Source organism: Gavia stellata, chromosome 6 (assembly GCF_030936135.1).
Source record: "Gavia stellata isolate bGavSte3 chromosome 6, bGavSte3.hap2, whole genome shotgun sequence".
Taxonomy (NCBI): Eukaryota; Metazoa; Chordata; class Aves; order Gaviiformes; family Gaviidae; genus Gavia; species Gavia stellata.
Window position 1 is genome coordinate 57,992,556 of NC_082599.1, and position 27,385 is coordinate 58,019,940.

The 27,385-nt window shown below is 42.3% G+C and overlaps 1 protein-coding gene across 1 annotated transcript in view; it reads left to right on the forward strand.

Moving 5' to 3' along the window:
* HECW1 (HECT, C2 and WW domain containing E3 ubiquitin protein ligase 1) overlaps positions 1-27,385 on the forward strand; it is a 178,032-nt gene that overhangs the window by 113,723 nt on the left and 36,924 nt on the right. Inside the window, exons 11-20 of the mRNA XM_059818508.1 lie at positions 2,795-2,925; positions 5,631-5,752; positions 10,767-10,952; positions 11,571-11,705; positions 19,248-19,353; positions 19,561-19,657; positions 21,663-21,746; positions 22,804-22,913; positions 25,105-25,225; positions 26,623-26,736. Coding sequence (XP_059674491.1) covers positions 2,795-2,925; positions 5,631-5,752; positions 10,767-10,952; positions 11,571-11,705; positions 19,248-19,353; positions 19,561-19,657; positions 21,663-21,746; positions 22,804-22,913; positions 25,105-25,225; positions 26,623-26,736 — 1,206 coding nt within the window. The remainder of the gene's footprint in view (positions 1-2,794; positions 2,926-5,630; positions 5,753-10,766; positions 10,953-11,570; positions 11,706-19,247; positions 19,354-19,560; positions 19,658-21,662; positions 21,747-22,803; positions 22,914-25,104; positions 25,226-26,622; positions 26,737-27,385) is intronic.

A 27,385-nucleotide genomic window follows, 5' to 3' on the forward strand; every position in this document is an offset into this window, starting at 1 on the left:
CTCTAAAACACTTAGCAGTTTGAAAAAACTTGGCGACTTTTCTTTTTAAACCAATCTACTGACTTTTCAGCTTCCTGGTTTCATTTGTGGAAGGCAATGGAAAGACCAAAATATTACAAGGAAGCTTGGTATTTCCAGCCCAGCCAAAACCACAAAGCTTTGGAAATTCAGCTTGAAGAAAACCCCCAGAGCTGTGATTGAGCCTAGTCCTGCTTTCCTCCTGTGCTCCAAGCTTCCCATTAGCCGTACTAGTCACTTGAGGATACAGGGAACGCAAAACTGGAATCCAGGTGTTGGGCAAACTCCAAAGAGACAGCCATACTTCTTAAAGACTCTTGCTCATTTTCTACAGCACCGCCTGACTTGCTTACCTTGTTAGCAAAGCAGATAACAGCCCTTGTTGTGCAAGCTCTGTTGGAAAGATGCTTTGCAGCATATGTGTATCTAGACTTGTCTTTGCGCTGACTTAAAAGGTAATAAGTAACAAAAGAAATTATAACCGTAAGAGTTAAGACAGCCACAGTGTGGTATTTCTAAACCTCCATTTCTTTGACAAATCACTTTGAAAGGAGACTGAAATTTCCAGAGGCATTCCCATAACTTTTGCACTTTCAATGTTTTCTCTAATTACTTTGGCATTTTCTGGTATTTACATAAGATGATTTTATAGTATTGAGACCTAAATGAAAAGCGTAGCCTTTTGTCGGCATACAGCTAGTGTTACTCTTTAAGGTTTGCCAATAGGGATTTTCAACCATCTAATTAAATTGGAGCTACAAGGTTTTTTTATATGCCTGCTTATATCCCTTGATTATATGAACTTTTTTTTCCCCTTTCTGTTGCATGTGGGTGTTGTAAAACTCTCCAGTACTGGAATGGAAAGTTCATTCAATTGCCTGCAGTCAAGGGAATAAAAATTTAAAATGTGGGTCTAAACCAGAGGGTTTAAAACTGCAGTAAATTCATGCTGTTGTGAAACCTGCTATCAGAATTTCCTTGTAAAGATGGATGTTTGCTTAAACACAGAACCCCCGTTTTTTTTAAAAAAACTTCTAAAGATGCTGTTTCTTGAGCTGTCAAAGTATACACTAAACGTAGCTTCAAATGACTGAGTACTGGGGGACACACACACTACTGTGGAAGTTTAGCATAAATCTATTAAAACTTCAATTCTTTTTCTTAATTATCTCCAGCCCTTCTGCCCAAGATTGGGTTGCAGTGAGCTACTGGAGATGATGTCTGTTGAGAGACATAAAAGCCAAATCCTAACTGCTTGTCTTTAATGGTCCCATGTCACTTTGAGGAACTAACTCCTGACTAACTTCTCATTTGGAATAAAGTGTGCATTAAGAAATAAAGAGAGAGAAAGTAAGTAAAATTTGTAAGTCAGAACTTGAGCTGAGGAAAGGTGAAAAGAGTGTAAGTCAGGAAAATGAGATACAAACAATGCTGGATCAGTTTAAATGCAGGCAGTAAAGCCATCGTGTTTTATATACGTACAGAAGTGCAATCAAGAAATAAGGATTAAAAATACTGGGGTGGAGTAAAAGCTAATTCAAATAATTGAGAGCCTATTTTCTTTCTTCCCTTTGTTTCTCTCTGCTTCTTTCTCTTTTTCCTTATGCTTTCTTTTTCTTTTCTTTTTTCTCTCTCTATATATAAAATATATTTTCTTGTTCAATATATGACTTATATTCAGAGCTTGCCAGTAGAACCAAAGAAATCTTGATCTCTCATTTTATTCATCTCTCTTATATGAGTGAACAAGTAAACTAGAATTTGTTTTGTGTAGTGCAAATTCAAAACACTCCAGGTTATTCCCACAGCCAGGTATGTACTTTGTTCCTGATCTGGTAAAGTATTTAGGATTGGGCTCATCCCTAAGACCATGATCCGTCCCATTGACATCAACTAATGTGGCAATTAGTTCCATGATTAGTACGGAAATGACATTATAGATTTTTAAGGTATTTGCAGGTTTTTATTCAGAATTTTCTTTCGTCATCCTCCTCACTGTTCTTTGGGTATCTCTATATTGTGTCCTCTTCCTTGTTCTACAGCTAGTCACCACCCAAGCTAAATGCCCAATCCCACTGATTTCCAAAAACGGCCATAACACTTGCATCCTCACGCTGTTTGCTCAGCTCATGGGTTACATCCTATTCTACTTTTCTGTGGCTGTCATATCAATTAGATTGCAGCTCTCTGAGGTCGTACCACCTACTAGTTTACATTCCATATTGCCTCCCAGAATGGAAGTGTTCCCAACTGCTGGCCATGCAGTATCGTAATAAATGTTTTGTGAACGCTCTTAATAGCCTTTACCTTTTTAGGGTTGAGCATGTGCATCCAATATTGTAATAAGAAAGACTGATGGGTACTCAGTGCATCACAGGATTGATCTTTACTCCATTGGTTATGCTACCATAAGACTAAATGAGAGGGAGAACCGTGATCCGCCAGTAGTTTTAGGTTCTAGATGTTTTAAAGGGAAGCCTTGTAGCAACCAGTAGCCTAAATACCTGTCTAAATTTGTCCTTTGAGTCTTCCTTGCTTTGCACCTTCTGTAGCTATTTGTTTCTGCAAATACAGCAGTTTGCACTGTTAATGGTTGGCCCAAGTGTGAGTAGCTGCATCAGTCGAAGGAGAAGAGGTCAGGCATGCTCTTACTTTGTCCCATGCCAAAGGTAGAAGTATTGGAATCATTCAAGAACAGCTGATTGTTAAGGTAGAAAGCGCCAGAAAGCTCTTTTGTTAACTAAAGCGTGTTGTTCCTTTCTCTGAATGTATGTAGATACCAAAATATCCAGCGAACTATCGCAACAGAGCGGTGTGAAGATGATGCTGTAGTAAACAACAGGGTGGAGAGAGTTCCCACCGGAGGAGGGAGTGACTCTGAGGCAGAACCTTCCCAGCCAAGCTCAGGTATGGGGAAAAGAAGCTATTGAGTGGCATGTTCAGCGCCACTCAGTCATGGCATTCAGTTCTGGGGAAATCTGCATTTCCACGGGAGACTGGAACTTTATTATACCGGGTTGCAAAAGCTAATTAAAAGAAAAGAGGTTTAGACTTGAAGCTACAGGTTTTAGACCTGAAGCTACAGGTAGAAAGCTAGATACAAAGGGCCTCGGTTCTTTTTTTAACAACTACTAAGACAGACAAAGCATTTTTACTTTAGTAAAGGGCTTTTTGAAATTAAAATTGAAAAGGCGTCTGGTTTTTATTCCCCTTAGTAGTTGCAAAAACGGTGCTGTCTTATTTTTGCTGTAGCATGATTTTTATCTTGGAGCATTGCAGTTTATTCTCTCTGGGCACAGCTTCTGCGCTGCCACATGTGCCCGTGTGGTCACAGCTGCAGTGGCTCTGGCAAGAATGAAATACTTGTGTTTCTAAAGCTGCAGTTTTGTGATAGCTATGAGCTGATCTAAGTGTGAGCTGCCACTGAAGGAGGCACAGCCGTCTTTTTGCTCATTGCTAACTTATGTAACAGGACCACATACCAGAGCAGAGAACTGACCTGCCTGAAAAATAACCTTGTTTCTTCTACTTAATGTTGTTTACAGCCAGATTTGGTTCTTTCATCTGGCTCATTAGATGACCAGACAAGAATGAGTGTCAGTACAAAGGAGAACAGGAGAATATGTACCCAGGGCAGGATGGGATGGGCAGAGAGCTGTTCTCTTCTTGGTGGTAGTCATACTCCTATTTTCTTAAAACATAGCCTGAGTGTTTGTTTCAGGTAAGAAACATCAGCAATCAGACTAGTGCCCACTATGCAACTTGTGGACATGCAAAAGTGACTGCCTGCTTTATTTGAGAACTCGCACCACCAAAGTGAATGGCCAGTTCTCTTCCTTTGGATCGTTCTCACCACCACCTCACTTCATGTTCTGTGTTGTCTGCTGGAAGTAAATCTGACTTCTTGCCATCCTTTTGCCATCCCTTTGTAAATTGCGTTGGCAAAAGGAAAGAACCAACACAATGTCTACTTAAATTTTCTTAATGTTCCATGTTGAGTAGGAAAAATTGCACAGAGAGAAATAGTGAATTTACTTTTTTCTTTAACAAGTTCAGAAAAATACTCAAGTTTGCCTGTTTGTTTTCCTGATCCACTAGGTGTTAAAACACCTAATTTTCAAGCTTGAAAATCAATTTTGACCAAGAATATTTAACACTTGCTATTCGAAACTTCCTTGCAATCCTTTGTATTGCAATTTATGGGAGACTTTTACCTGTACTGGATCTTGCAGAGAGAACTCAGTCCTCTCTGTTAGCAGCTGAAATGGAAATGAGGTACACATTGTATTATTAGTATTTAAATTATAAGTAAAGTAGTCATTACTTGTAATATGTATAATCATTTACTATCATAGCCTACATGATAAAATAGTAGTTTAATAGGAATTGTTACCAGTAAGTATTTAGGTCAGTTTATTACGTAACATTCACTTTTTTATTTTAACCCCAAAGAGCTAATGAGTATGATACATGTCGTCTTAAGTGATTAGGAAATGGGGTTTGCTATAGATAATTGCTTTGCTTTTAGGAGAAAAAGTCAATATTGTATAAAATACCAAGATTAAAAGATCAAGGGTGATGTAAACTACACTAGAATAAGAAAAAGCTGCAGTATGATAATATAAATAAAAACGTCAGAAGGAATACAATTTAGGCACATTAATCCAGATTCTAAGCCAGTAGAAATCAATTTAACTCCAGCAATGGATCCAGTCTGCAGTTTTAAGTGGATAAAATAATATGATGTGTCTAGGAGGAAGAAAAAAAAAAAGTGATAATTGATAAGAAAAAAGAATGGGTATCTATATTTGTTCCGTTGATGATGTCTGCATCCAATTTCTTTGGACTGCAAATGAAGTTGGCTTGTATTTGAAAACATCAGACCTGCACACTCAAGCCATAATTCCATGGTAGGAAGCATTTTCCTGGTGGCTGTAGAAAGCCAAGGAGTTCCCAGCTCTACAGAGTTACATTCTCAAATGCTTGGTTCTGCTTCTTGAATTGCTACAGATTAAACATAATCCCTTTGTGTCTGTTTTTGTTTTCCTTACCCTACCGGTCCCCAGACCCATGGAAAATAATAATGCAAAAAATAATGCAATTACAAGTAAAGGGTAATGCTTTGCAGTGCCAACATAGATGTGAGTGGGCTGAGCAGGGGGCTTTCTTAACCCAGTCTTGCTACCGAACGCTTGCTGTTGGTGAATCTCTCAGGCTGGTTTGGGAAATCAGATCTCTCTAAAATCAGCAGTGGGGGGAACCAGTTTAGGACCTGGGTGATAGTACCGAACCAAACCGTCAGCTGGTAAAAACTGTTGTGGTCACACTGATATTTTGAGACAGCAGTAGATAAGACAGAGTTTTATAACCTATAGTACAGAAAAGTATCCAGCTCCTGGCCTGCTGCTGTAAGCACTGCAGCACTACCCATACGGAGAACATCTACCAGTTTGGCAGCAGGCTTGTCTCGGAAACACAAAGAAGGTAGGTGCATTGGGCAGGATGGTGACTTTTTTATAGCATAACTTCTCCAGCCATTCAGTAAGGGTTAAATAATAGACTGCACTTATCACTATGTTAATAAGATTTTACTGCCTTTTTTTTTTGTCCAGAGATTAGGAGGGAAGGTTCCCTTTCTCCTGTGAATTCTCAAAAAATCACCTTGTTGCTGCAGTCTCCAGCTGTGAAGTTCATCACCAATCCCGAGTTCTTCACTGTGCTGCATGCAAACTATGTGAGTAATTACAATTTGTTCTCTCACGCTACTGATTTTGGAATCCAAACACAGCGCCCCAGGCCTTTTGGGGAGAATGGACAGTGAATTTGAATTGCCTGATTTGGGGCTCCGTTGTCCTTTCTGAGCACCACACCAGGTTGGGGACAGTACAGGCAGGCTGCTCCAAGGAGACTCTTGCTGGGATTCTGCCTAACACCACAAGGAATTCCCTGGTACAGAGAAACTCATCAATGTTATCCTTCCAGAATAAGCAGGAACCCTTGGTTTCGGTTTGGTTGATTCTGCTGTCTGTTGCTGCATGGAGTGAGGTTGTTGCCTGTCGAGCCACATTTCTGAGAAATCTTACTCAGATACCACCAAGTCTCAGGGAAATAGAGGGGAAAAAATTATTAACTTCTGCAGTTTGCACTCCTAAGAAGCAGGTGGGCATAATGCAGTGAAGGAAATAGTAACTTGAGTCAGTGTAGCTATTTTGGAAAAAACAAGAATGAAAATGAATTTTCAAAAACTCAAATAACCTTTTTTCCCCATTAATGCAATAAGTCTGCACGTTTTCTTGCAAACCTGATGTGGAGTGGAAAAAATGTAATGATAGGTCAACCAGGAGGAAGCAGATAGGGAAATCTCACAAGCAGATGCAGTCCTAGTTTTCCATATCTTGAATGTAGTTCTGCTAGGCATCTACACATGGCACCTGAATATTTGGAAGATCATCCATTTCTGGGTAGGGATGACCTTTCTTTTAGAAAGGAAAAGAAATTAAAACACTTCAGGAGTTGCCTCAGCCCAAGTCTTTAGCTAACTACAGACATCAAGTGTTGGCTGTGGCGCTTTGCGGTTTGAAGCCGGCTGTCCATCTCCAAGCATCTGCCAGAGATTATCGCCCATGAAATCCTGCAGAGGAAGGAATGTATTAACTCATCTGACTGCAGCCTTGGCTTCAGTGATCACAATATTGTGGAGTTTGGGATCCTGCTGAGCAAGCTGAAGGTTAGTAGTAAAACAAAAGTTTTAGATTTTAGAAGAGCAAACTTCAGCTCACTCAGAGCTCAGTTGGGAGGGATTCCGTGGGAAGCTTCCATGGAGGATGAAGGAGCTAGTGAGTGCTGGGAGTTTAAGAGCGCTCTCCTGGAAGCACAAAAACAGTTCATCCCCTTTAAAGGTAAGGGAAATAGGTGGAGCAAGAGACCCCCTGGGAGCTTCTGAGTCTGCCTAAAACCAAGAAAGAAGCATACCAGAGATGGAAAAGTGGATGAATACCCACTGAGAAATACAACGGTATTGCCAGGGCGTGCAGAGATGCAGTTAGAAAAGCAAAAGCTCGGCTCGAATTGAAATTGGCCAGAGATGTCAGAAACTACAAGAAAGGGTTCTTCAGGTACGTAAACAACAAGCAGAAACAGAAGGAAAATACTGGCCCGCTGTGAAACAGGAGAGGTGAATTAGTCACCAACAACGCTGAAAAGGCAGAGGTTCTCAACGCTTTCTTCGCCTCTGTCTTTACCAGCACTGTTGGGCCCCAAGCCTTGGGAATAAAAACCCCAGTTGATGCAAACACAGACCCACCATCAGTGAAGGAGGAGTTGGTGTGTGAACTATTACAGGAGCTTGACCCCCTACAGGGGTAGGGGTGTCAAATCGACAGGCCCTGACAATATCCACGTGAGAGTGTTAAGAGACCTGGCTGACATGGTTGCAAGGCTGCTCTCCATAATCTTTGACAAGTCGTGGAGATCGGGGGACATCCCAGAAGACTGGAAGAGAGCTAATGTCACTCCCATCTACAAGAAGGGCTTAAAGGAGGATCCAGGAAATTACAAGCCCGTCAGTCTTATTTCAGTCCCTGGAAAAGCTATGGCACAAATCCTCCTGGGGGCTATCACAAGTCTCATGAACCTCGTGACTGGGAAAAGCCAGCACAGATTCACCAAGGGCAAATTGTGTTTGACAAACTTGATCACCTTCTATAACAAAGTAACCTGCTCGGTTGATGTCGGGCAAGCGGAGAACGTTGTCTACCTGGATTTCTCCAAGGCTTTCGATATGGTTTCCCACAGCCTCCTCCTTGAGAAACTGATGTGTTACAGTCTAGACAAGTTGTCTGTGCGGTGGGTGGGGAACTGGCTGACAGGCTGCACCCAGAGGGTCGTGGTAAATTGCTCCTTTTCAAACTGACAACCTGTCACAAGTGGGAGTGCCCCAGGGATCGATATTGGGCCCAACGCTGTTTAATATCTTCATAAGTGATCTGGATGATGGAATCAAGTGTACCATGATGAAGTTTGCTGATGATACCAAACTGAGTGGCGAAGTGGACACTTCGGAAGGGAGAGCCGCCCTGCAGGAAGACCTGGATAGGCTGGAAGAGTGGGCTAACAAAATCTTACGAAGTTCAGCAATGACAAGTGTAAGGTCTTGCACCTGGGAAAACACAATCCAGGAGTGCGGCACAGGCTGGGATCTACCCAGCTGGTGAGCAGCTCTGTGGAAAGGGACCTGGGGATCCTGATGGACAAGCAGCTCAATATGAGTTAGCAGTGTGCTGCTGCGACAATGAAAGCCAACAGGATGCTGGGTTGCATCAACAAGGGCATCACCATCATCAGAGATAGTCATCATCCCACTCTACTCAGTGCTTGTCAGGCCACACCTTGAAGACGGTGTTGAGTTTTGGTCCCTGCTATACAAAAAAGATGTGGACAGGCTGGAGGGGGTCCAGAGAAGGCCCACAAAGGTGATCAAACGACTGGGAAGCCTGCCGTGTGAGGAAAGGCTGAGAGAACTGGGTTTGTTCAGCCTTGACAAAAGAAGGCTTAGGGGATACCTTATCACCATGTTCCAGTATTTAAAGTGTGGCTGCAAAGAAGATGGAGACTCTCTTTTTGCGAGGAGTCACATAGAAAAGACAAGGGGTAATGGGTACAAGTTATTCCTGGGCAGATTTCGACTGGAGACAAGAGGAATTTTTTTCACAATGAGAACAATCAGCCATTGGAATAATCTCCCCAGGGAAGTGGTGGCTTCCCCAACATTGGCCGCTTTTAAGATTCAGCTGGACACGGGTGCTGGGCCATCTTGTTGGTGCTTTTGCCAAGAAAGGTTGGACTAGATGATCCTTGAGGTCCCTTCCAACCTGGTATTCTATGATTACCTGAACTAGGTTATGGAGCGCACATAATCTCTTCCGTTGACAGGGAGATATATGATGATTTATAGCTGGGAGCAATATAATTTTCATTTGGCAGAGTTGTTTGCAAAATGAGCAACTGATTCTATAGTGGTGTAAGTCTCACAAGAGACTGAGTCCTAATTTTAGTTCTCACTGAAATAAAAAGAGCCAAGAGAGGCCTTCAGTTTGAGCTTATAAAGTTGTTTCTAATATAAGAGCCAGAATAATCTATTGAAATGTCTGTTAAATGGTCATACAGATTCCGCTTGTACAGAAATAATGGCCCACATAACTTTTGGCTTAACATGGTTGTAATATTTTAACCACAAGCCCCTATTAAAATTTCAAGCTATTAATTACACCAATGAAGTAGGGATTGGAAAATATTATCCAGCAGTCAGAATTAAAAGGGAAAGGCTCTCATTTTTCAGATATTTTATTTCCATGGAGGGATAAAACTGCATTACATTTTTTGTTTTCCTAGTGTGGCTAAGAGGTACTCAGTGACTGGTCACACATTAGATCAAAATACAACTTCTGTCATGGAGTAGGCTAGGATCTTAGCAATTTGAGACCATGAAGCTTTCCTGGGTTATAACCAGGTCATATCTTCAAGGCAGAGATCATATCTCTGTGATTTCATAACGTTTACCAACCCTTGCCATAATTAGGGACCCTGTGCTGCAGGGAGTATTCTCTTCTCAGTGCTACCACCACAATAAATCCTTACATAATAAAGATAATACTTGTAAATGTTTTATTGCATTATAGTGTTTAAAATGCATTAAAAGTACACAGAAACTGAGAATTCAAAGCTGTTGGGTCAGAGACACGAGTCCTCCAGCAATCCTTTATTACTCTAGTGAGTAATTACATCCTTTGGGCTGACCAGCAGAACCAATGCACTCATTTTCTTTCTAGTGAAATGCCTGGAAGGGTCGCAGACTTCTGTAAAGTTTCCTACCTTGTCTTGAGCTTTTCCCCTGAAGTGAAAGATCCCAAGATTAGCTTGTGGATGAGAAAAACTGTTGTCACCACAAGTGTATTTTGTGGTGCTCTATTGTTGAGTACACTGGGGCAATGAATATAGTTCATTTTGGCTCCTGTTCTGCAACCAGATGAGTGCTAACTCAGATCTGCATGAGGGTACGTTCCTCTAAGAGGTGTATTTAATGCCCTGCACTTCCAACTAACTGCCTGAGGGGTGGCGTTCATCTGACTCATGAAAACATCTCCATCTGACATGTTTTGTAGTCATTGCAGAAACAAATATTCAGTTCCAGGAAACGATTCATATCTTCCAAAAATAGACAATTGAAAGTGTCTGTTTCTGTCCTCTGGCTGTAAAGTGACCATAAATAAGGTAGCAAGCTTAGATGCAGACATCTACACTGCAGTCCTCTTAAGTTTATGAATCCTATCACAAGCATCTTGATTTGAATCATAGCATAAATACATGTTCACAGCTGTCTTTGCGTCTCTCTGGCATCATCCAGTCACACAAGCAGTGTTCCTGTTGGCCATTGAATGCAATGAAATAGGCACAACTACATGCATCTTGTGTGGTGTTTTAGCTGACCATCTTTTTGGAGTGCATTAGAAAGGCAGTTATGCACAAGCTAACAGTGCATAATGCGTGGGATGTGTCACTTTCCAGATTATATTTCTTACTTCTAGGTGTTCGTATAAAGTAGCTAATTAAATCAAAACAGTGAGATGGAAATGGTTCTTGACTCTAACAGGATTTGTTTCAGTTCTCTAGGCATACGTCCCATGAAATAACCAAATGTGTTGTTTTGACATCAGAACTGGTTTTCCTCGCTTTTGTTTCCCATCTCATAGAGTGCCTATCGAGTCTTCACTAACAGTACCTGCTTGAAGCATATGATTCTGAAGATCCGTAGAGATGCTCGTAATTTTGAGCGCTATCAGCACAACAGAGACCTGGTAAATTTTATTAACATGTTTGCTGATACCCGACTGGAGCTTCCTCGTGGCTGGGAGATAAAAACTGACCAGCAGGGCAAGGTAAGAGTGCCAACAAAACCAATCACTCGTTTAACACGGCACATCAGGCTACTTGATCACTAAAGGTTCCTTCCTTCTTGACTCAAAATTGGTCAAAGTTTGGTTTAAACAACACAAGCAACAAGCAGAGTTATTTTAGAAGCAGGAAAAATCTTCAAGAACAAATGTTTCGAAGCATAGTGGTGACGCTTGGCTTTCTGTAGAATATCGCACTATAGCCAAAGCAGCATTGGACTAACAAAAAAAGTTTAAGTCAACCTTTAGATCTGTTGTGACTGCAAAATTTGGCTTAGTGTCTCTGCCTCCAGTGAAGCTTTGCTGAATGACTTCTGGAACCGCCCAACAGGCTAAAGCAGTGTCCCTTGGTAATTTTATTCTCTTCTGTCTTGTTTAGTTCATTACGCATGACTTTGACCTACGTAGCTTCAGGTATTTTCTAAGAGCTATTCTGGCTTCGGCTAAGAAAGTCCTGTCATTTCCAGATATCTTCCATGGACCGTGCCTAAACAGGGTATTTCTTGACACAATTACCAGTTGTTTTCACTTTATGATCCCACAATACCATCACAGTGTTGGCAATCTTCTTACAAAAAAAAACACTGTTCCTTTGTCTTTCAGTCTTTCTTCGTTGACCACAACAGCCGTGCTACCACTTTCATAGATCCCAGGATCCCGCTGCAGAATGGTCGTCTCCCTAATCACCTGACTCACAGGCAACATCTTCAGCGACTTCGTAGCTACAGCGCTGGAGAGGTAACAGTGCTTGCATCAATACAGTTACTTTTGACAGCAATCTTCGGTAGAATTGAAAGCATTTCTTATCTTTGAAATGTGTTTAAACAGACTGTCATGTGGATTTTTATCTTCTAAAGGAAATAAGGGATTTTTTTTTCTTTCCAAAGGGTTTATCTCAGAGCTTTCTGGTAATGCAGGTTTATATTTTGACCATTTTTAGACTAAAATAATAAACAAGTAAAACTAAATAACCAAAATTAAATGATGGCAAAATAGATTTTAAAAGAAGAATCCATATTTGACATCCTAGTCTTGCTTTAGTAAAGGCAAGTCATTCATTACTTTTATAGCCTGATACTTCAGCAGCCTCATATCTATCTTCATTCCCTACTGTGACACTGTGCCCTGAAGGGATATATTCCGTAGCAGATGTAGTAACGTATGTTGAGGTTTGCTTCCCTAGCTTTCAATCACATTAAACATCTTTCCTGTGTTTCATGGGGTGATTTTTATCACTGAGGGACATAGGCAGGATTGATAGAATCATAAACCCTGGGTTTGTATTATGGATTTAAGGAGGAAAGTCCCAGCAATCAGATCCTTCATATAGCAAATACATACAATTGAAGATTTGTAAAGATTGAAGCTGAATAGGAGTAGAGATGAATTATGGCCAAAGGATCTTCCTCTTCCGGAAAAACATTTGGAGAAACGCTTGTGAAATTAACATTAAAATTTATTGCAGCAGGACCAGTCCGAACACCTCCCACTGCCAAATGGGTTGGGATCGGGAGCTGGCTAGGGTGTGAGGTCAGTACTTCAGGACCAAAGGCAGACCAGGCATGAGTAGCTTGGGTGGGCTTTCCCCATCTTGGGTGAATACAGCAACATATTATCTGAAGATAGAAGTGTATCAATGGATCTGTTTCAATCACATCTTCCCACTAACTTAGCAACTTCCCTCTGCCAACAGCCTGCAGTTTAGTTTTGCTATTGTGACTGAATTATTGATGTGACTGTGAAAGTCACCTGCATGATGATTCATATTTGGGCCCATGCTGGCCTGGGGCTTGCTTACAAATTCACCGTGTCAGGGACAGAAAAACCACTGAGTGACTCAGATGACCTAGCCCAAAAAATACACTTGGTTTTGCAGGTGCCGGCAAGGCTGGTGAAGAACAGTTTGCAATAAACCCAAAATATCAAGTACAGGGAAGGGAATGAAAAGCATTGAATACTTTTGAGTAATGATTCTCGGGAAAACGGTAAACTGTTCATAGACACCACTGATTTGGCGTGATCAGCCAATGAAACAGGGCCTTCTGTCCCAGGAGCCATCAGTGCTGGCACCTTCATCTCACAGTCTCGGTGGCCCAGGTCCCACAGTGCTTCTGCACTCTTGTCGTAGTCAGTAGCTTCCCCTCTGGAAGTATCTGCTGCTCCACTGGAAGGACTCCCATTGATTTCCAAGGACTTTGGATTGGTGCCTAGAAGCCCACCATTTACAAGGAAAAGTTTCAACCCTTTGCAACTCAGCCCATTTATTAAAAGCTGCATGTTCTGTGCCATTTCTTCCAAGTATATTTGGATGTGCTTTTTGTCCTATAAGTCATGTTTGTAGGGACACACCTTAGGGCTTTGGTCCTGGCCATGTGTCAGCTGTCTGCAGTCCAGCTGGTTTCTTTGCTGAGCTGGTCGTGTGGCCTCTGGAATCTGTCACCAGGACAGAATGAAGGACCAAGAAAGACAACCACCAGTTTTGAATATTATGTACAGATGTCAAATGAGCCTGAAGGAGAGCAGAACAGTGCAGCTTCAGTCATGATTGCTTGCAGGTGCCAGAGAGGGTATAGAAAAGAGCCAGGGTAATGAGAGGGAAAACTCTACCCCCTGCCTTGGCGTGACTAGCTGACATCCTGCCCAAGTGCCAAAATGAGTTGCCAGAGTGTCGTGTGGACTTCCCAGGGACTTTGTCATACTGAGGGATCAGTTGAGGAAAGAGCAGACAAAAAATCATAGGCAGATGAGCCCAAAGTGGGGAAAAAAGAAATACCCCAGCTTCACGCACTCAGCAATGGCTCTTATCTGAGTCACCATAAAGAAATTATTATGGTTCTAGGAAATGGTGATCTCGGTACTCAACAGTGGACAAAAAAAAGCAAATGTAATGTCTGGAATTCTTAGAAAATTAATAGAGCGGTCTGTTTAATCTAGGAGAGGACAGGCATTATAAGAACTAAGTTTTGGTAGTAAAAGTCAAACCAATTCAATCAAAATAAGGCAGGGCTGAAATCCAGTGCGAATAGTTAACCATAGGAATTAATGATCATGTGGGTATTGGGTCTCCATTTCTTCATACTTTCAAGCCAAAATGTAGTGTAAAAGCCAGTTTTGTCTTAGTCACCAACAAGTTTCTGAGCTCCCTGGCCAGAGGTACTTAATCCCTTCTTTGCCTCAGTCTTTAATAGCCAGACCAGGTGTCCTCAGGGTATTCAGTCCCCTGAGCTGGATGACAGGGATGGAGAGCAAAATAAACTCCCCATGATCCAGGAGGAAGCAGTTAACGACCTGCTATGCCACCTGGACACTCACAAGTCTATGGGGCCTGATGGCATCCACCCAAGGGTGCTGAGGGAGCTGGCGGAGGAGCTTGCCAAGTGCTCTCCATCATTTATCAACAGTCCTGGTTAACAGGGGAGGTCCCAGACGACTGGAGGCTTGCCAAAGTGACGCCCATGTACAAGAAGGGCTGGAAGGAGGATCTGAGCAACTACAGGCCTGTGCCGGGGAAGGTTATGGAGAGGTTCATCTTGAGGGCGCTCACAGGGCATGTGCAGGATAACCAAGGGATCAGGCCCAGCCAGCACAGATTCGTGAAAGGCAGGTCCTGCTTGACCAACCTGATCTCCTTCTATGACCAGGTGACCCACCTGGTGGGTGAGGGAAAGGCTGTGGATGTTGTCTACCTGGACTTTAGTAGAGCCTTCAGCACTGTCTCCCACAGTACTCTCCTGGAGAAGCTGGCGACTCGTGGCTTAGACAGGTGCACTCTTCGCTGAGTAAAAAACTGGCTGGACGGCCGAGCCCAGAGAGTTGTGGTGAATGGGGTGAAATCCAGCTGGCGGCCGGTCACAAGTGGAGTCCCCCAGGGCTCAGTTTTGGGGCCGGTCTTGTTTAATATATTTATCGATGATCTGGATGAGGGGATAGAGTGCTCCCTCAGCAAGTTTGCAGACGACACCAAGTTGGGAGGGAGCGTTCATCTGCTTGAGGGTAGGAAGGCTCTGCAGAGGGATCTGGACAGGCTGGATCCATGGGCCCAGGCCAATGGTATGAGGTTCAACAGGGCCAAGTGCCGGGTCCTGCACTTGGGTCACAGCAACCCCATGCAACGCTACAGGCTTGGGGACGAGTGGCTGGAAAGCTGCCCAGCAGAAAAGGACCTGGGGGTGTTGATCGACAGCCGGCTGAAGATGAGCCAGCAGTGTGCCCAGGTGGCCAAGAAGGCCAATGGCATCCTGGCCTGGATCAGAAACAGTGTGGGCAGCAGGAGTAGGGAGGGGATCGTGCCCCTGTACTTGGCACTGGTGAGGCCGCACCTCGAATGCTGTGTTCAGTTTTGGGCCCCTCACTCCAAGAAGGACATTGAGGTGCTGGAGCGTGTCCAGAGAAGGGCGACGAAGCTGGTGAGGGGTCTGGAGCACAAGTCTGATGAGGAGCGGCTGAGGGAGCTGGGGTTGTTCAGTCTGGAGAAGAGGAGGCTGAGGGGAGACCTCATCGCTCTCTACAACTACCTGAAAGGGGGGTGCAGAGAAGTGGGTGTTGGTCTCTTCTCCCAAGTGACAAGCGACAGGACTAGAGGAAATGGCCTCAAGTTGTGCCAGGGGAGGTTCGGGCTGCATATTAGGAAAAAAGTCTTTACTGAGAGAGTGGTGAAGCATTGGAAGAGGCTGCCCAGGGAGGTGGTGGAGTCACCATCACTGGAGGTGTTCAAGGAACGTGTGGATGTGGCATTGTGGGACGTGGTTTAGTGGGCATGATGGTGTTGGGTTGATGGTTGGACTTGATGATCTTGCAGGTCTTTTCCAACCTTAAAGATTCTGTGAAATGTTCTCCTAAGTGAAGGACCTCTGTAAAAACATTTGATGTCCACCTGAGTAGATTCTTGATATTAAATGGTATTATATATTAATTTGACAAAAATGCTACCGATTCTTTAGCAAGCACTTCTTTAAGGGTATCAATCTTTTATAGGAAAAAGGTGGTTGATGCTACTCTTGGTTACCTGATATTTGAAAGACAAGTTCAGGTAGCTATACTGGTAACTAAAAGAACATAGGTCACCTAGTGCTTCATTTCCTTCTGCTACTGCTATAAAAAGAACAGGTTAGAAGCACTTTCCATTCCCTCTAAGGGACTTTCTGTAACGGAATTCAACATGTATGATTACAGGGCAGAGATTTTAAAAACAAAAAGAAGAAGCAGGCATCCGTAATGGAGAGGCAGGAGTTTCTGGTTAGCAAGAATAGCAGAGGAGGTACTGGGATATAGCAGTATATGAATCTCCTTACTGACCCAATCTGCAACAAGCAAGCAGCAGGACTCAAACAGGCAGGAGCCTCTCAAATCCAGCAGTGATATAAAACCCAGGAAAGGTTATTATATCATTGAAAGGCTCCTGTGATAGTTTGGACTCTCAGCTCTGGTTGCAGCATCCCAGGATCAATTGCAAAGCTGTTAAACCCTGCCATAAATGTGTCAGATTACCCTGCACTAAATGAACCGGGTCATTAAATCATTAGAGGGGTCACTCTTTTTTTTAATTAGAGAATAGTATGCTAATCTAAATTAAATGATTCAATTAGAAAGTCAAAGTAGACAAGGTGATTGTGATTAAATGCAGAATTGGAGCAATCAATTGTAGTATATTAGCTAAAAGATTGGAAAGAGGAGTGTTAGCAAAAAGGAAGTTAATTAGACGGCTGGGAATTTTCCCGTTGTGTTGCCAGAGAAAAATTGTTTAGAGGTGTGAATGTATAAAGACCGTGATCCAAACACAACATTAGTGATGCCCAGTGATGGCGATGAAGAGAAGTACAGCACCACAGAGTCTGCAGTTTTATTTTAAGGTGCGTACAGAACGGGATTCTTACAATCTAGATGACTTTAGCTGTTAAACCAGAATTGGGAAGAAGGGAAGGGAGAAGTGAAGGTTTCTCTTCACGGGCTCTAGACAGATTTCCTTTCAGAATCCTTGCTTCAGGAGATGTATGTTCAGGCACGCAACTCGGCAGCACTAGAAAGCTAGCCAACAGAGGAGGGGGAAAGAAAAACCACCAAAATCAGGTGACATGAGCAAGGGGAGATTCCAGTTGCAGCTGGGCAGAAGTACCATGCAGTTCCCAAGTGATAAGCAAATACCAGCTGGTGCTAATTTTTGTGGGAGATGGGGGTTTAAGTCCTCTGTTACACCTCCCTTTCTCCCTTCCTACCTTCTATTCAGTAAATCTATGTGTAGCAACAAGGGTGCGGGATTTGTCTTTGCGAAACATGAGTTGGAGACCACCCTTAAAAACAATCCGCACTCGCACGCAAGCCTGTTCTACAAGGGGCTGGGAGAGGCATCCCCACCTGATCTCCAGAGCTCCCTGGAGGTGGAGAAGCCTTAGCAGCACCCCACACCAGCTCGCTAACAGCCCATCACAGGCCAGAGTGTGGTCTTGACTACGCTGCCCAAGAAATGGCTCTTGCCGGAAAGGCTTCATGCCCGCTGTGGCAGTGGAGTATAGGGCACCTCTTGTGCCTAAGCTGCCTCCTTCTTCCATAGCATAGAGCAAATGCCGTGAAGGCCATGTGGTGCCTGTCAGGGTGGATGCTTGGGTCACAGGGCAAAAGCTGCCTAAGCCCGAGCCAAACTTGCAGTGGCAGTTGGCCCATGGGGGTGTGAGAAGGAGACAAAGGCAGAAAATTTAGCACAGCACAGAGGGACTTAGTGAATTGTGTATGACCTGCTTGAAAGCTCTTCTTTTTTTCAAAGGTGAGAAGGGTTGGACCAAGGTTAGCACATCAGTCCATTAAATACCCTGGGTTTGACTGTTCTCCCTGACTTTGGGGTAACTCTTGTAGTCAGCAGATGCATACCAATATAAAATGGGTGCAAATGAAATCATAACTGAATGATGGAGCAAAACATTTACTGTGCACTTTCACAGCAGTTTTGTGTTTTCACTTACAGTATGTTTAATTAGAATCATTAAGATTTTTCATTTTTTAACCTGTGTATTGATATGTATCAAGTGCATTGACTGATACCTTGTTACATATAAACATTTTATGCTTTATGTGCTCCAAAGGCAACTTGCCAGTCACATTTAGCTTCTCGGTTTTCATTTATATCCAGCTGGAAGACCTGGCATTTGGCCGTACCACTGAAAATGGGTTGGCACCATTTGCTTGGATGCAGAGCTAAGCATTTAAAATATTGGAGTAGGGGCAATTTCTTCCTGAAGTGGTTGCCAAGTACTACAATTCATGCAGCGAGAAAGGAGCAGCCATTAGTCCAGTAGAAATAACAACTGGAATTCCTAACGCATCTTGTCCTGATGCAGGGTGTCCTCACACTGATTTTGTAGCACTGCTCCTCTGTTGGCTTCACCCGTGGCCATATTCTGGAGGAACACATATGAGAGAGAGGTGGGTTCCCCTCAGCTTGCACAAGTCCCCAAAGAGTTACCCAGCATGTAATGATTTACTGAAGACAGATTGCCAGACCTCATTTTATGGCTTTTAATATCCTCATACCTAAGTGTTTTCCCACCCTTTAATGTATCTGCCTTCCTGACATTATTCCCTTCACCGGATACTGTGTTTGGGACAGTGGCATTCTTTAAGTGCCTCAGTTAACTAGTAGTGATAAATTTCTTTCGTACGACTCTCTTTATCAGCTCTTCGGATTATGTTCTTTTTTCAATGTATACAATTCAACTTCTATTTCTGGTTATGCAAGTTAGGCAACCCCCTTTTGCAATGATACAGCCCTTTTCTGTCCTGTGATCTACGTAGATATACCTTCCTCGTGTTATTTCCAATATTAAATTTCCCTTCAACAATGCTGAGTGAATGCGTTGCAGTGTTGAGGGGTTTTTTCTTTTTTCAAATTAACGTTGCTGTGAAAACCTTGAAGTCGATGCAATTATGCTAGAAGAGACTGTGTGATGTTACAGAGATTTTACATGAATTGTACCACAGAACTCCATCACTGCAATACTTTTATTAACTTGCATTTACTTCTGGATCCTGGCGCCTTCACTGCAGCATCAAGGAGGTGTGATAGCTGTGGAGAACGGTGTCCCTCCATTTAGAAGCACAGAACTACCTGCCTTTTTTAAGTTGGCTGGAGTATAAAGATAGAATTTTCATGCAGGCTTTCTGTCCTTCGGTCAGTCAGTGTCACGGACCATTCTGAAGGTCACAGAAGTAAAGATGAGAAACCTTTTTACTGACTGATGTGCTACCGATGGTCAATTTTGATCATTCTTTCCCTTCCCTCTGATGCTGTAGGCTTCTGAAGTCTCTCGAAACAGAGGAGTTACTCTGTTGGCCAGACCAGGCAATAGTCTCGTAACAGCTATTCGAAACCAGCACCATCACGAGACGTTACCTCTGGGTAAGCCAAGTTTCTCTTTTCTTTTCAAAGCAATGCTCACAAAGATGCTTTTTAGAACTTCTCATTAACCACATGCACTGCTTCATGTTGCCCTGTGCCTCACTCGCAGTGCAGTCAGTGTGCCCCTGCACAGTCGCGGTGACGTGACCAGGCCCCCTCAACGGCAAATAAAGCCTCTCTATTTTTTTTTTTTTTTTCCTTTTCCAGCTTACAACGACAAGATTGTTGCATTTCTACGCCAACCCAACATTTTTGAGATGCTGCAGGAGCGTCAGCCCAGCTTGGCCAGAAACCATGCACTCAGGTACCGCTTTTTTCCAGACTGCTGTGAAGCCAAGTTCCAGGCAGGAAGACTTTTAGTGGGGAAAAACAAATTCTAGTAACTGTAGTACAAAAGATGAACTTGGGCCCCATATGGAACTGTCACCGTTAAGGAGTAGGAGTGGACCCCCAGGATCTGTGTAGATACTTATAGTTATTTTCCACAGACACCCAAGAAGTCAGAAGAACCAGAATAACTATGGGCATATAGGGACATATCTCATTTCTACTCTAGGTATTACTGAATATCAGAAACCCTGTCTTCACTGACAATTATCACTTTGCTTTTCAGAAGGTAGGGTTAAAAGTGTGTTTGGATGGAAGTCAGCAGCAAAACCCCAGTAACTTCAGCAGGATTTTACCACATGGTTGGATTTACACCCATGCCGTGGACATAGTCACCCTAGATTTTATAAAGAAATAGGAACATTGTGAAGTAGATTGCGCTCCTGTCCTTAATCTTTCTCACTTATGACTTAATGGTAGTCCTTTCCAAAGTAATTAAATGGTATCTTTCCCTTTCTGATGCCCATTCCTTTCCTATTAGGTTTAAAAAAAAAAGAAAAAACAGAACCAAAAGCCAGTATAATTTAAACTCATTCTAATTCCAAAGGTTAAATTAATTATTTTGGCCAAGAACCTAAGCTGGCCTTAGTCAGTCTCAGCAATGCCAGTGTGCACCAGCTAAGAGTTTGACCAAGAACTTAGTTTGTACTGTGCAGTAAAAAGTGCGGCTGCAGGACTGGTAAAGGAGGGAAGGACCTTCAAGTTCCTGCAGTGCAGTTTTTGCTGATAGCCTTACTGACTCGTTGCCCGTGAGGGCCAGACAAAGAGTTCTTTGGGTGTAAGGATTAGACTTCCTTCCTGGAGGAATTAATACATTCAAATAAAATGAGGAAGACAGAATGAAAAATGCTCCCAGTATTCAAGATGTACGTTTCTGTAATTGAGAATTTTTATCTTCACCACCAAATTATTCCAGATTATATTTTTTTTTCCCAGCTGCAATTTGAATTCTCATTTCTCAGAGAACAGATGATGCTTTTATCTCCTTTTGAGCAGAGAACAAAATTGACTAGTGATAGGGACTAGACAGCTTAGCCAGTGCGTAGTGAGATTTGCAAGAGGATATTGAGCCCTTCGCCTCCAGGTCATTGCTTTGATTATACCTTAGGTCAGGAGTGATGCAAAGCTACCGTTTAATGCTCATACAGCAGGTCTTACGCAAACTCTTAGGAGACAAATGTCCATCTTTTACAGGGCTTGATTCTGCAATACATTGCAGCCCCACCCAGCAAGGTACTAAAGCACATCCTTGACTTGAGGTAGAATCCTTTGACTTGATACTAGAATAAATATTCTTGGACACCGCAATGCTTTAGAAACACACTGACAGATTGGGGTGTAGATCTGTAACATCTGTGGTCCTGATCTGCTGATAGGATCCTATCCGATGTTTCCCACTCTTACTAGCATTCATTTAAACAACAAAATGTATTATTTTACACAAGTACTGTATAACCTCTGTGTGATTAATTAATATCAAGTGTACGTTAGAGTGTTATTTGCCAGCTAGAACTGACAGAGGTAAAGGAAGTGGTATTATGTGAAATTCTGTTAACAAAAGGTGGTATATTAGTTGTAGCCTTAAACAAAAAGTCTGTCTGTCAGTGACCTTAGCTATGATGTTGCAGATGAGCTTGGAGGCCTAAGAATCATTCTGTGTTCTAAAATACAGTATAAAATCTCTTGCTTTTAGATCAGGAAGCTGAGTGATATAAATAGATTCTTTTTTGCAAGTTTGTTAGTGAGATTAGAAAACTAATCAGGCAGTTAAGACGTTTGCTGTTTTTGTAAGGAGAGAAACAGGAACTGGCAAAATACCAAGGAATAATAACTCTATGAGTAGTTCATGTCTTGATAATGGCATGTTTGCTGCTTTTTTTTCTTTCTTTCTTCTCTTGTTAATAATATCATCTATGTTTCAGGGAGAAGATCCATTACATTCGGACAGAGGGTACACATGGGCTTGAAAAGTTGTCCTGTGATGCAGATTTAGTAATTCTGCTGAGGTAATCAATTTGATCAAAAGCATAATGTCATTACTTATGGAACCAGAGAAACTGGCTGGCTCTTTCTCAGCATAATTGAAAAGATTAACAAAATCTTCCAGGTCGTTTGTAATTGGAATAGGATTCATTGTTACTGATAGTCACCCAGAATAATTCAGCCGGAGTATATCTGTCAACTCTTCCTTCCTGGAAGACAGCCTCTATCAGTGCAGTAAACTCCATCCCCAGCCAGCTCAATCAATATAGCTGTTACCATCAAGTAGCAGATAAAAAAGAATCAGGTCAAAATGTTTCTTTTTAATGGAAAAATTCTTGTTTCCGCCCCACCCCCCCAAAAAGTGGAAAAACCTTGTCTTAGTACAAGTAAATAATGTAACTGCTCGTTAAATTGCTAGTTTTACTGCAGCAGGGCTCCCCACGCATGCAGGACTGCGTCACACTAATGAAACCTCGATGTACAGTGCAGCAAGCATTGTTTGGGTAATGTAGATAAGGCTTTAATTTTTACTGGGATAAGGGAGCTTGCTCTTTAGGTCCTAGCTACCTTTGTTAAGCACAGATAAGGACTTATTTATTGTCTTGGTCTTACATGGAAAACATTGCTTTACCCAGGTGGTTTTGGTATGCTATATAGCACTGCCTAATGCAAGAAGTTTACAACTTATTCCCATCAGCTTAATCCAAATGGTCAAAGAGCTGAGCTATATGAAAATGTTTGACCCAAGAAACGCAACCCGGGAGGCAGATGTGTGTATCTTTGCTTCTCGTTTCTAACATGTTGAAGTTGTCTCTGTGTACTACATAGCCTCAGATCTTTTAGTCTCTATCAGTAGATTGAGCCACTGTGTTAGCAAGAAATGTCTAATAAAATTAATTTTGTTCTTCTTTGTTACTGGTGACCATGCCTGATTCGGAAAACTTGTGGATTTTATGAATCCATGAGTTCAGAGGTGTACTCAAACTTACGACCATAGCAGACTTGCACCATACTGCGTGTTTACATTCCTTCATGTGATGAATGTGAACCAAACCTCTCCCTATTGCTTTTTCCATGCAGCCTTTTTGAAGAAGATATTATGTCCTACATACCACTGCAGGCTGCCTTCCATCCTGGTTACAGTTTCTCTCCTCGCTGCTCACCCTGTTCATCACCCCAAAATTCTCCAGGTAAGGGGATGGGCAAAATATTACAAAATCTTGCATTTGTGGTATTTCTGCTAATAAATACAGAGGGGTAGATTCAGAGCCAGCGTCAGTTGTCGGCCTCCTAATTCCCGTGCCCACTCCAAATCTGACCCCAGCTGCTTTTTTGCTGGCTCAGTTGCCATTGCTGTTATTTATCTCTTGAAACATTAACATAGAATGAAGCACAGAGATCAGAAATTGCCCATATGGAAGAAGGTATTTTCCTGCTTTTTATAGAGTTGGAAAAGATTAGAGTAAGAGGAATGGTGCACTCCGAACATAACTCACTGACACGGAAACACAGTCATGTTATGTGACAGGAGCAAAGAGCAGCTTCCAAATCAAAGGTGTATTGCAATGCTTCCAGTACTCCCGTAAAGTTCAGTCTCCTCCGCTCGGTGTTCCAAAGACTTCTCTTCTTCCCAAGGCTCATCTATTTTAAGACCTGAGGGGATCGTCTTGATCGTCTAGTCTGACCTCCCGTGTTGAGCCACTGACTTAGGTTTGACAGGAAACATATTTTCCAGAAATACATACTGTCTGAGAAGGTTATTTCCAGCTGTGGTATGTCTCTGTAGTTATTGTTTATGCTACAGAAATTTGAGGAGCTAATGTCTTCCTTTTGCCAAGATACACAACCCCCACCGCAGTCTCACTGCATGGCTGTGTCTAGTGGCCATTTGGAGAGAATCGACAGAAATGTGATCTGAAGAAAGCCATTTTTGGCTGAGCTTTTTAAACATTCATTTAAATTACCTGGTTTCAAACAAAATTAATGGACAAGAGACATTAAAATCTCAGAGGTGGCTGTGGAAAATTGGAAGGTTTTTTGACGTGAAGAAGTTAAATGCCGAACCCTTGTCTATAGGAGGACAGTGTTTTGTCAGAATGTCCTATTTTCATTAATGAGTTTTAACACCGTTGTTAATACAGTTCCCCTGCTCTACATCAGGACAGGCTATAAACAAGTCTCCTGCAAGATAAAGATCTAAGTATTTGGCAAACATGACTTAGGAGAATGTTAAAAGAACTGCAGTGGTCTTTACCTGTTCTTGTGAAAACACAAGAAGGGCAAATACTGATTTCTGGCAACGTGCTGTCTGCTCGCTTATTTCTGCCCCTGGTTACGTAGCCCTTGAGAACACCCATTCTCTTATGTCCTGGGGGGGAAAAAGTCTAACAGAAGAAAAGAAGTGTTGCAAGGGATTCTCTTTGCACTGCGTGTAAATACGCCTTTCTGTTTTACCAGCAGAGACAATTAGTAATGTCCTTCCCTTCTGGCAACCACAATACTTTGTGCTCCCCCTAAATGTGATTTTTTTAAAAAAAAATTTTTTTTTGCCTTCCTGTGGAGGATTTTCTGCCAGATTTCTCATAAAAGGGCTTGTTTTTATTGTCTTCTGTAATGAGATAGGGAAATGGGATTTCACGGATCCGTTCTTTGACCCTTTATGGCATGGCGCTTGGTCATACAAAAGGACTAATCAGCTACTTTGAGAATGCAGACTTCAAAACAAAACAGGTCCCAAATTGCTAAAAATCTGCTGCATGTGTGAATCATAATAGGAAAATTTAGCATTTCTTGCTGACAGAAATCCTTCTCAATGCCACAAAGGGGTTTTGTGTTGATAGCTGGAAGTGTTTAATATACAGGCAGATTAACACAGGGAAACCCAATTCCCAGCTTGGCTAGGGTGCTGGGCTCCAGTGAGAAGCATTGCTTTGAGCTCCAGAGGTTTAATCCCGCCAAGTAAGGAGATTTCCTATATACTCCAGAGGAGAGAGATCTCTTAAAAGTGCAAAAAGGAAAGACAACCTAAATACTAATTGACTGTGAGTGTGAGTTGTGCATGTCAGTCTTTCTCATGCCTTTCTGATCCTTGAATTTCCGTTCAGATCAATCACAGTTAAAGGCTGAGGCACGCACAAGCCGAGCTTAACAATTCTTCTGGTGAAGAAGATATAGCCCCTGGAAGTCATTGCAGTCACTGAATTACAGGAACTTACAACTCCATTAATGTCACGTAGAACAAAAATGATACTGAGTGCACTGTATACCTGTAAAAAGTTCCTAACGCATTTGTTAGCTAGTTGTGTCTGGAAATATCAGCTGCATGGTTTGGAAAAATTTAAAGCCCCTTACACTTCAGAATGCTGTTCATTTTCCCACCAGGACTGCAGCGAGCAAGTGCAAGAGCACCTTCTCCATACAGGAGGGACTTTGAAGCCAAGCTGCGCAATTTCTATCGAAAACTTGAAGCCAAAGGGTATGGGCAAGGTCCAGGTAAAATTAAGTGAGTATTATGACAAGTCACTCAAGTAGTCACTCAACGTGGTGTAGCTTTGTCTTTTATCATTATCCATGAATGAAGACACTGAGAGGGAGTGGGAAACACACCAGAGATTGCATTTTGGACATGAACCGTCAGGGTCAGATAAGATGTTAGTATATCCTGCAAAAGAGTGACCGTCAAGAGGCTTCTGTGTGGATGTTTTATTTCTTATGGATTCATATTCTCTTACACTCCCATTCCCTACGTATTTAACAGGGATGTTGGTATTCCTATCTATAATTTTCTAGTAGAAAAATCATCCATTCAGGCAAACATCCACCAGAGATTATTAACAGCTACGTCATTGTAATGACGAAATGACTCCAAATCCTTTGGATCTCAGGGCCCAAGTATGACCCTACAGAAGTTAGCCTGTGCATGCAGGTTTAACTTTCAGTAGTTCTTTGTGTTGGTAACCCTCCTGGATTTGAACTGGAGAGATTTCTGCTTCTCTTCATGTATTTTTGGGAATCTCTGTCACTTGGTTGTGGACTTTGCTTTCCAGACATCTTGTTAGTTATTTTTGTACCTACTTCTGCTCGATCTAGTTATCCAACTTGGCCCAAGGACTGTATGTTTCTAAGGTATTTCCTGGGCATCTGGTTGAATTTATGCATCAGGTTGGCTTCCTACCAAATCACATCTGTTGTGGGGAAAAAAAAAAAGTATGAAGCCAGGCAATTTATTCCAGGCAAACATCATCATCAAAATACTCTTACAGAGCTGGGGAGTCCTAGCTGTTGGCTTTCCCTTTTGGTGCCCTGCTAAGTGCGTCCAAGGCAGACACGAAATACATTTTAGAAGGTCTGTCTTAAAATGTCCACGAATGTATGAACAAGAAGGATTTCTTGCACAGATGGTGTTCAAATGTACTATTCATTAAGTTGGTTTAGAGGTTGGCAGGGGAGTGAGAGGTGTCTTGAATAAACAGTGGCTGATACTCCCTTTGCTTACCCTGCTACAGAAGCAGTAATTCCATGGATGTTCACTGTTTTAAATCCAGGAAGAGTTTGGGGCTAATCCCAGAAAGCTGTGACCTCGTGTACACAGGAAACTCACAGCCCCCTCTACCATACAAATTTCTACATAGAGGGTGTTGCAGAGAGTCTTAAGTAAAGCAAAAATTTGAACCTAATCACAGCATTGTGAAGAAATTCACCTTTGAGGCGTATAGAAAAGCCTAATGAAACAAGTCACTCAAAACCCATAATGGTCAAGTAACATGTGCACCAGTGGATGCAACTTTATTAACTTCTCTGAGAATGAATGTCTCTCTTTATCAGCTCTTGTTTACCTTCAGCCTTACAGGCTCACACAAGACTCAATCATTAGATCTCTATTTCTGCCTCCCTTTGCAGGTTAATTATACGACGTGACCACTTGCTGGAAGGCACCTTCAACCAGGTAATGGCATATTCACGCAAGGAGCTCCAGCGGAACAAACTCTACGTCACGTTTGTTGGCGAGGAAGGGTAGGGAACCACAAAATGCTATCAGTTTTGAAGTAGCTGTTACGTTGCAAAACACAGAGTTGATGAAGGCTGAGCCTCTCTTATGTAATGTTTCTTTGGTTTTACCTGAGTAAGTCGTTCATCCTAATCAGCTCAAACATTTGTAAAAATAACAATAGCAATAATGCTTCACTTTTCTGTAGCACCTTCCATCTAGATGTCTCAAAGTGACAATTTAAGTGGTTAAATCTAATGTCATCTTGTTGCCATAGGTATTTTGACTGGCTGGAAGGCAAAACTGAACTACAGGCCCATGTTTACACACTGAATCAGTCTCAGGGCTATAATTAGAGACCAGACCTTTGTCCCTTTTGTTACTCTAACTCTTCAAAATCAATCTGGTTTTGCTTCAAAAATTCTTGCTTTGCATGCCATCTAATGATCATTTGTTAACCATATGTGGACTCCTTGTTTCTGGCTGAAGTGAGAAATGTGAACGCTGTTCAGTCCTTACAGTTTAATTTACCCAGTTAGAAGCTGAAATTAATACAAGTCTCTTGAGATGGCCTTTTCTCAGGAGACTTTCTGCCAGCCTTACAAATCTATAAGCCATTCTTGGATGATTAAAGCCAGCCCCAGTTTCCAAATCTGAACAGAACCTTTCAAAGCC